The 10,679-nt window shown below is 32.0% G+C and overlaps 1 protein-coding gene across 2 annotated transcripts; it reads left to right on the forward strand.

Moving 5' to 3' along the window:
• The first annotated feature begins 857 nt into the window (after nt 1-857).
• On the forward strand, nt 858-10,211 carry LOC144960823 (uncharacterized). 2 transcript variants are annotated; one of them, XM_078894182.1, is made up of 5 exons: nt 858-914; nt 1,561-1,898; nt 3,501-3,706; nt 5,305-5,468; nt 10,047-10,211. In XM_078894182.1, exons 2-4 carry the CDS (start codon nt 1,829-1,831, stop codon nt 5,458-5,460), a joined length of 432 nt encoding a protein of 143 aa, XP_078750308.1. In that variant the 5' UTR covers nt 858-914; nt 1,561-1,828; the 3' UTR covers nt 5,461-5,468; nt 10,047-10,211. The 2 variants fall into 2 exon arrangements, with proteins under 2 accessions (XP_078750308.1, XP_078750309.1); XM_078894183.1 differs by having other exon boundaries at nt 860-914; nt 1,745-1,898.
• Nucleotides 10,212-10,679: the final 468 nt, after the last annotated feature.

Raw genomic sequence — 10,679 nt, forward strand, 5'->3', positions numbered from 1 at the left:
GGAACTGTCGAAACTGCAAGGGGGCGTGGAAACAATGGAACTGTGGGTAAAATTTTGATAGGGATAAAAGAGGATGTTTCGAGGAAAACGGGAGAATTCTGCATTCAACTTGACCATGAGCTGCACACTTTAAACCTTTTGTGCTCACCATCATTTATTTGCTTTTTCGGACTTAGAAATATTTCACGTATATTGAAAATGGTTACTTAGGCAAAATTAACTTTACATGTGGACTGATTTTACGGATTTGGAACTTATGAAACTGATTGAATTATGACCATGCTATTTGATTTGGATTTCGAATTTATCACAACAAATAAAGCTGTAAGAAATTAAACTTGGAATCTGGATTTTAATTTGAATGTCTTGATGTTGTGCATTCAGTTATCATCATCGGCCCTTGAACTCTTTCGTCATTATTAACATCTACAAAACAACGCAAAGGATAATACTACCATCTATTAAAAAACCACTATACGATCATAAGCCATTACATATGTGTGCAACTACGCCACACAATCTGAACGATAATTTCGAATGATAGAGTAGCGTATATCAATACGTATAAAGCCCTCTTCATCTCTGAGATATTGTGTACGTGTATTACCTTTGAAACAATACTTTAACTTTGTGGCCTAAAACATACATTTTGTATGACTTAGCATTCATAATATAATGTTAATGATAAAATGGATATTTTTTGGGGGGTACATATCGGGCTGTTCCCGGAGAGTCGGGAGAAGAAGATTTGTCAACAAAAAATGAAAGAGTAGGAGAAAGATAGACAGAGAGGGAACTCGTTGATAAGTTCCCTGGGGGTCGGAGGTCAAGACGATGCACTGAGCCAAGCTTGTACAGAGGAAACTGAAAGAAGGAGAAAGAAGGAGTAGACTGTGTTTCACGGCTAGATAATGGTAGAGAAATAATAATGATAAAAGAAATAATAATATGTTATTATTATTATTATTATTATTATTATTATTATTATTATTATTATTATTATTATTATTATATTATTATTATTATTATTATTATTATTATTATATTATTATTATTATTATTATTTATTATTATTATTTTATTGTTCATTTTTTTTTTTTTTTTCTTCTTCTTCTTCTTCTTCTTCTTCTTCTTCTTCTTCTTCTTCTTCTTCTTTCTTCTTCTTCTTCTTATTTTATTATTATTATTATTATTATTATTATTATTATTATTATTATTTTATTATTATTATTATTATTATTATTATTATTATTATTATTATTATTATTATTATTATTATTATTATTATTATTATTATTATTATTATTATATTATTATTATTATTATTATTATATATTATTATTATTATTATTATTATTTATTATTATTATTATTATTATTATTATATATTATTATATTATTATTATTATTATTATTATTATTATTATTATTATTATTATTATTTTTATTATTATTATTATTATTTATTATATTATTATTATTATTATTATTATTATTATTATTACTATTGCTATTATTATTGTGTCGATGCGATAAGCTCATTATAAAATTGGGTATCAGATATGCAAATAAGCGCAAGGCGACCCGAAACTGACACCTCGTTACAAAAAAAAAAAGAAAAAGATAAATTTAAAAAAAACAAACAAAGATCCATAGATTAATTCCTCGACGAATGACCAGTTGAGATATGTTGCTCCTCTTATCTGATAAAAGCCTTCTGTATAAATACAAACCTCCATCGCAGCCAAGTTACACAGTGCCCTGAAATCCAGTGACGTCGATTTTTGCATAATCAAATTAAAGTAACAACAATAGGAACAGTGTCGATATGGCCCACTCAACTCGATTCAAACTTCACGTTTTCATTGCCGTTTTGTTTGCGGCTTACTTCCATGTTGGTAAGTTGTTTTTTTTTTTCTTCTTCTTCTTCTTCTTCTTCTTCTTCTTCTTCTTCTTCTTCTTCTTCTTCTTCTTCTTCTTCTTTCTTCTTCTTTTTTCTTCTTTTCTTCTTCTTCTTCTTCTTCTTCTCTTCTTCTTTCTTCTTCTTCTTCTTCTTCTTCTTCTTCTTCTTCTTCTTCTTCTTCTTCTTCTTCTTCTTCTTCTTCTTCTCTTCTTCTTCTTCTTCTTCTTCTTCTTTCTTCTCTTCTCTTTCTTCTTCTTCTTCTTCTTCTTCTTCTTCTTCTTCTTTCTTCTTCCTTCTTCTTCTTCTTCTTTTTTTATTATATATTATTATATTATTATTATTATTATTATTATTATTATTATTATTATTATTATTATTATTATTATTATTATTTATTATTATTTATTATTATTATATTACTATTATTATTATTATTATTATTATTATTATTATTATTATTATTAATTATTATTATTATTATTATTATATTATTATTATTATTATTATTATTATTATTATTATTATTATTATTATTATTATTATTGTTGTTAATGTTTATGACCATCCAGTTCTTAAAATTATCCACAGTTCCCCATATCCTAAACAAACAGGCTTACAACAGACGGCTTACACGATTTTTAAAGCAGAGTATCATCAGTGTTGTAAACATTTCATTCCCTATTACTATCAACATAAGTGCATGCTCCGCTCACGTTTCTAACGTTTTGTTGCAAACAACAACAGAATTACTGTTAAATCTAAAAATGATAACATTATTTTTTTAATAATTTGGCCAACATCTTAAAATTAAGGGTAATTCTGTTGATTCAAAATAATATTTAGAAAATCTACTAGGCCATTATTTACTGTTCGGTCATCTGAAATTGAGAGTAGCCATCTGGCCATTCTATTGCCATATTCATTTGCACGCCCCTATCTGCAGACTTGAATGCATGTCCGATTTTGATAGTTGATGGCACAAAAGATTCATCTCGATCTATGTTTATTTCAACAAAATATTGTTAGCTTACCTTATCGGGGTTCCTTCTCATAGAGGTTGGATGTCATGGTCTTCCAGAATTCTCGGTCTAACGCCATCTCTGAGCAGTCCTTCATCATGTACCCAGTCATAGCTTTTATTTTATATTTCCCAACGAGATACATAGTTGTCTCCCTCTCCATCTTTTCCCATTAATATTTCCCGTTGTGGCGTCGTAAGGCTTTCTGTGCTTCACTTTTACCGGGCGTCCTATCTTTCTTATATGTAGTTCATCCAAAACCATATCCATTACTTTCCTGCAAATATTGCGGATTCCACAAGAGGACGTTTACAAATTGATAATGCAGTGATTAGATTACAGCGTTGTCAAAGTTAGGGTCCTTGTTTTGTATCCCACATTTCGAATACACATTGGACTGTGTGTCCTTGAGTGAATCACCTCGCCCTAGCTGAGTTTGCGGTGTTGCAATGTTACTGACGACTGTGTTAATCCAGTACTCTCTTGGAATTGACCCTAACGATAAATTACCCATATGGGATGAATAAAGAGATCCATATCGTCTATTCCTTTTACTTATTTTGTACTTATCCATACAGGGACGACTCTACACATAGAAGTCCATCCTGAAACGTACAGTGAACTTACTACCATAGAACTAAACATCACATGCTTTGCCGACGGGAGTACGTATTCTGCTAATAAAGTCTTCATTATGGAAATTGGGAAGAAGGGTCATTCTCCTATGGCTGTCCATAATTGTAAAGAACTGATTAAGGGACAAGGCAGCAAAGAAAACATCAAGGTAAACGGATATATAGATATAGAGAGATATATAGATAGATAGAAAGATTGATGGATATATATATATATATATATATATAATATAGTATATATATATATATATATATATATATATATATATATATACAATATATTATATATAAATATTTGTGTGTGTGTTTGTGTGTGTGTGCGTGCGTGTGTGTATATGTGTTATTCGTCACTTGGCGCAATATTGAGTCCTTAGAAGAGGTTCTATTCCCACATTCTTTCATCTCGCTCAGGTGTTAAATGAGTACCTGGCCGTTCGCGGTGTTGTCTTTGTTCGTAAAAGAAATGTTAATGTAGCCTAAAAGGCATCAGAGCTCGTCCTACATGTTAGGTGTTGCTCTTGTTTGGGGCCCCTAAAGCACGTTTAGTGGATATTACTTACCTACTTACTTATTTACTAGCATCGTCCCCATAGACGGTGTCTGCCAATACTCTACAAATGTGTGCCATTTCCTCTTGTCAGTTGACGAAATCTTACAAAGTATTCTACTGATGTTTGTCCATTCTAGGCTATTAATAGATAACTAGGCCTAGGTCTTCTTCTTCGTTTGCCCTCCATTTTTCCATTTACTAGATCTTTCATCAAAGTGCATGGGTTTCGACATTTAATGTGACCGAAAGAAACTGAGTTTTCTCCTTTTCATGACATTGAGTAGTTCTGGCATGACTTCCAGCTCTTCCAGTATGCTGTTGTCTGTTCTTCTTTCAACCAGGTTATCCTCATCTGCCTTCTCTAAAACCACATTTCAGCAGAGTTTATAAGTGTTATGCATTTGTTCCTGAGGGTCCATCCTTCTGCGCTGTAAGTCCTCACTGTCCACACGAATACCTTTACTAATTCTATTTTCAAACATTACCCTATGCATTTGTTTTTCCATATATAGTTTAGAGAATATATTTTGTTTTTCGCCATTGCATTTTGGTTCTTTATATCAATCGTGTAGTCGCCATTTTATATTTCTAGTGGATCTAAAATATGCAATATGAAACCCACCTATTATCTTTTCGTTTCAATGAATATGGCTTGATCTCTAACTTCTTCAAATGCATGTACTTTGTTTGAGATTTTTGACATTTAGTTTAAGCTCACTCGCATAGTTTATATTGTTAATGAATATTGTTGCCTCTGATTGGTTGTTAGTAAGGAGTTTGGTGTATCTTCCCATCTCCTATTTTATTTCCAATTTTTCAGCATCTGCTTCTCTCATTGTATGTTTTGTGTATGTGCTGACAAGGTGTGGTGACAGAATGCAACCATGTTTTACCTGATAACATTGTAAAGCATACGATGTGGTTGTTGTGCCAGTGAGTTCTAAGTTCCTGGTTGTGTATAATGATTGTATGAGAGCAACAAGGTGTGATGGTAAACCCATATCTTTTAGGGTGCAAAAATGTTTGTCCTGTTCAACATTGTCAAACACATTTCTTTAATCTATGAAGATGATGTATGCCTCTTTTTGATTTTCAGTAAGTTGTTCTATTATGGATATGATTATTTGCGGATATTGCTCTATATATACGTTCAATTTTGTCAAAAAAGAAATATATCTTATATTTCCTACTCGACAGGCAGAGGGTCACATCGATACGGATGCAAAGAAAAGCTACCTCCAACTAACGATAACAAACCCAGGAATGGATGACGTAGGCACATACACATGTTTGACTTACTATCTGGACGAATCTTACAAAATGAAGGAAGAAATTACCGATAAAAAAAATTAAAATCGAAAGTAAGTTTTTTTGTTTTTTTAAAACTTTTTTGTATTGCTTCACGAGTCCTTCAGAGCCATTAGACCCATAGAGCCGGAGTCTATCCCAGTTTCTATAGCGCGAAACCACTTCCTTTCTACCCCTTAGACAGAACGTCAGTCCATAGCAAATTAATTTCCACCAGATCGAACTGACTCCGCTACCCAACCACTGCTGCCATAACAAGGAGTTCAGAAAGTTATATCGACTGTACCCCCTGGATTGATCTCCGTCTCTGCACGTGTGAATGGAGTGCTCTACCAACTGACTATTGGGACCTGCGTATTTCTGTTATTTGTTTGTTTGTTATAAAATGCTAGACAAACTCACCCACTCAATCAACCTTCTACGGCATTTGACACCTTGACATTAACCTTAATTCTCTCAGCGCCAGTAGGGCGAATGTGACATGAGCTTTAACCCACCATTTGCTTGGTTCCCTATATTCAGTCCTTGCTCGCTAGCAGGAGTATATTATGTCATTTCTTTCCTAATCCATCAATCTGCACTGTTGATTTTGAGCGTCTATTTCTCCTGTGTCCTCCTCGTTTCCATCATATTGCTGTAAAAACGACGTAAGGGATCTCCTCTTGATCTTGTGAGCAGCTAATTTTGTGATCACATCGAGAGACAGACCGTTGTGTTACAGGTCCTTCACAACATGACTGTGCGTAAGGAACTAAAGGAAATATGTTCCCATTGAGCGACTTGGCTCTCGCTTTCCCTAAAGTGTGTGTGTGTGGGGGGGGGGTGCATAGCAGGGCCTCCCTTTTAATGATTCGAAAATTCTGCGACAGATTTGTGGTTTATACTCTTCTTTTCAGATCTTCATCTTAAAGGTCTTCTGTCAATGAGACGATATAAGGAATCTCCACATGATCCTGTCAGCCTCAATTTTTGCAGCCACCTCCAGGGCCATTTATTTATGTTTTAGGTTCCTAACCATAGTACGATTACAAGTTCCCTCGGAGCCGCTTCGCCTTCTCTTTCAACACAAGCGCAGAGCCTTCCTATCCATTTTCTCAGCAGGATGGTGACAATATGACCAAACCATTGCAATATTTAGGGCTCAGCTTCTATCATTTTAGCTTGTTTATGGATTGCGTTAGCTTATCAGTTCGATAAATAGTGTAGAATCCCATTATCTGGTGTTGTTTTTGGTGTCAGATGATTGGATGGAGACATCAAATTGACCGTGGCCCCGACATGATTTAAGGCCAGTGGCCTGTGCTGCTTCTGTCCAGGGGTAGTGATTTCCCTTGTTATCATTTCTGTAGCGTTGTATTTTCTAACACTGTGGTTTATATTACACCACACTCAACCCCAAGAGCTGGCGGGCCAGACAAAGCATAAAGGAGTGACTTAACTTATTTGCCTCATGATCAAAGCATAGGGCCTAAACCACACACTACCATCTTTGTATGTCCTTGGTACAGTCCTTTGCTTCACTTTAGGTAAGATTGGAGACGCACAAATCTTGGTCAGAGCTCCCGATTTCTCTTGCCCTGTGGGTTCCATTCAAAAACGTTCAACATGGAATGTCCATGTACAAGACATTGAATTGTGTTGATCTTACGGAATTTATACTTTTTCATGCATATTTTCTTCTTTGCATGTTCCTAATTTGTCATTTAACCTTTGCATACCAAGGACAGGAAAATTGTCAAATTTGTTATGATATATCAACACTTTAATTATTGAGATATGTCTTAACCATATAATCATTTGAAGATTAATCTATCATACCCTCACATTTTCTTGTAACGACGAATTGTTTGTACATAATTATTCATGGTTTGTTTTTGTTTCTCTTGACTAAGGCTATTTATCATTATAGTGTATGGATATCAATTATCTGGGAAAGTGGTCGGCAAAGAATGAGTTATATCTAGCATACGTGAATTATAATCACAAAATATTATTTTATTTCAAATTAAACCCGGTTCGAGTTTTGCCATGAAAAGCGCAAATTTGAGACTCTTGAAAAAATACATTAAACTAATCCCGGCAATGAAAGAAGTAACCTGCCGATAAAAGATTTGTGACATGATAAAGATTATGTAATTCGCTATTGCCATGCATCTTAAGAGGTTCTTCTTCTTCTTCTTCTTCTTCTTCTTCTTCTTCCTCTTCTTCTTCTTCTTCTTTCTCTCTTCTTTCTTCTTCTTTCTTCTTCTCTTTTCTTTTCTTCTTCTTCTTCCTTCTTCTTCTTCTTTCTTTCTTTCTTCTTTTCTTCTTCTTCTTCTTCTTCTTTCTTCTTCTTTCTTCTTCTTCTTTCTTTCTTTTCTTCTTCTTTTTCTTCTCTTCTTCTTCTTCTTCTTTTCTTGTTCTTCTTCTTCTTCTTTTCTTTTCTTGTTCTTCTTTTTCTTCTTGTTCTTTCTTCTTGTTCTTTTTTGTTCTGCTTGTTCTTTTTTTTTCTTGTTCTTCTTTCTATTGTTATTATTATTATTATTATTATTATTATTATTATTATTATTATTATTATTATTATTTATTATTATATTAATTATTATATTATTTTGTTATTATTATTATATTACTTTATTATTATTATTATTATTATTATTCATTATTATTATTATTATTATTATTATTATTATTATTATTATTATTATTATTTTATTATTATTTTATTATTATTATTATTATTATTTATTATTATTATTATTATTATTATTATTATTATTATTATTATTATTATTATTTTATTTTTATTATTATTATTATTATTATTATTATTATTTTATTATTATTATATTATTATTATTATTATTATTATTATTATTATTATTACTATTATCATAGTCATCATCATTATCAATATATTATTGTCAACAGCACTGTCAAACATCTTTTTTCAGATTGTGCTAGTATGATTTCTTGTTGGCTTTTTTTTTTCTTTTTTTTTAGTTTCGTACTGCAAAACAAAAATGTGTTGTCTAAATTACTTCTACCTTTAATTAGTGTATGTATGTATGTATGTATATATATACTAGTAAAAAGCCCGCAATTTCGCGGGGACAGAACTATTTTCATTCGATACTGTACTCACCATCATTTAATGAGGGCAGATTGGTAAACAACGTTGTCTGTGTAATTTGATATATCTTCGGTTGATTTTATTGTGTGGCCCAACATGAAGTATCAACTGTGAAAATACATATTTAAAGAATACTGGGGATGTAGGAGCTTTCGGAATGTCTCCCCTTTACTTAACTTATGGAAAAATAAACACCCTAGCACCTTTAATAACACTTATTACTAACCTCTCAATCTAACCCTAATAGAAAAAAAAAACCACTCTCGGACTGCTTTGTACTACCTTTCAATACTTAACAAATCAAAATGGCGGCCGAAAATCAAAACAATGGTCAAATTGGAAAATTATAAACTTTAACAAATCTCTCTAGGTTTGTTCTAGAGGTTTTAAAATACTTCTATATAATGACAAATTGAATAAATAAATGCCTGACAAAATATCAACGGTGGAAATACACATTTAAAGAATGCTGGGGATGTAGGAGCTTTTGGAATGTCTCCCCTTTACTTAACTTATGGAAAAACTAACACCCTATCACGTTTAATAACAGTTATGACTAACCTCTCGAGCTAACCCTAATAGAAAAAAACAACTCTCGGACTGCTTTGCACTACCTTTCAATACTTAACAAATCACAATGGCGGCCGAAAATCAAAACAATGGTCAAATTATGAAATTTTAAACTTTCACAAATCTATCAAGGTTTGTTCTAGAGTTTTTAAAATACTTATATATAATGACAATCTGAATAAATAAATGCATGACAACATGTCAAGGTGAAAATACAAATTTAAAGAATACTGGGATGTAGGAGCTTTCGGAATGTCTCCCCTTAATTAACTTATGGAAAAACAAACACCCTAGCACCTTTAATAACACTTATGACTAACCTCTCGAGCTAACTCTAACAGTAAAAAAAAAAGAATCAAAATGGCGACTGAAATACCTTCATGTGATCAAGTGAATAATATCACCTTGAATGTCACGATTTGTTGAAAAATGCCAACACACACACACACTCATGTACACCACACACAACACACACACACAAACATACACACACACAAACATACACGAAATTAGAACATTACTACATAACAAAACTGATCACCTCTAAATCAACAACACAACGGAAGTAATAATAATACTTGATGTCATAAATAGATGACGCAAATTGACAACTTTTTACAGTGTCAAAATTAGTTGATTTTGAGAGCCAAGTGTCGTCGGTACATATTTTATAATATTATCTGTTTCACTCAACGAACTTTCAAACTGACTTTAAATTATAAAAGGAAATCAAGTTATCTGTTTATCTATCTGTAAAAAATACATTTCTAATTTTCAAATCTTTCAGTAGAGTTGTGCGCCGTATCAATTTTTTGATTGACTCAAATAAGCACAATGTTCTCCACAATGCTATATTTTTTAAAGAAAGGATATATATATATATATATATATATATATTATATATATATATATATATATATGAATAAATATATATCTTCATTTGTTCCAGATAACAATGTCCAAGTGATAAAGAATCTGATGGAAAGAATGAATGCCTTTGAAAATGTGATTGATCACCAGAATTCCATTATCACAGAGTTAAATACCAAACTCGTTATGCAGGAGAAAGAACTAAAGAAACAAGAAGATCACATCTACCAGCCATCCTCACAACGTGAGCTTTTTCTTTCACGAATTCTTTGGTTAAAAGAAGGCACACAATACGCTTCAACATTCGTGACGTAATGACGCATAGTAACCTAGTAACTTTCAGAACAATTGCGGAAGCCTTTATGAAATACTCCAGAGGAGAAAATCATTATAAATCTGATCATATTTTGACTTCTATACATGCTGATAACATGACATGTGAAACGTTCTAGCCAGCAAGAATAATAAGAATTACAGATTTTCTTTGTTTATAACCAAGCTCTTCGTTGCTGGGCGAACGTGAAATCAAACTATTGAATCTTATTGCCGTTTTGCAGCTCTTTGTTATTGGCTTTTAGAGTGCATTTTTAAGAATAGTACTCATAAATTTATATCAATCAGATTATAGGTAGATCGAAGTTGACATCAATCATGACTTTGTTATCGCTTTTTGTCATCCGCGTTTATAAGTAATTTTCTCTAAACCTGAATT

This window comes from Berghia stephanieae, chromosome 15 (assembly GCF_034508935.2).
Source record: "Berghia stephanieae isolate SIO BIC M18660-M18661 chromosome 15, UCSD_Bste_1.3, whole genome shotgun sequence".
Classification (NCBI taxonomy): domain Eukaryota; kingdom Metazoa; phylum Mollusca; class Gastropoda; order Nudibranchia; family Aeolidiidae; genus Berghia; species Berghia stephanieae.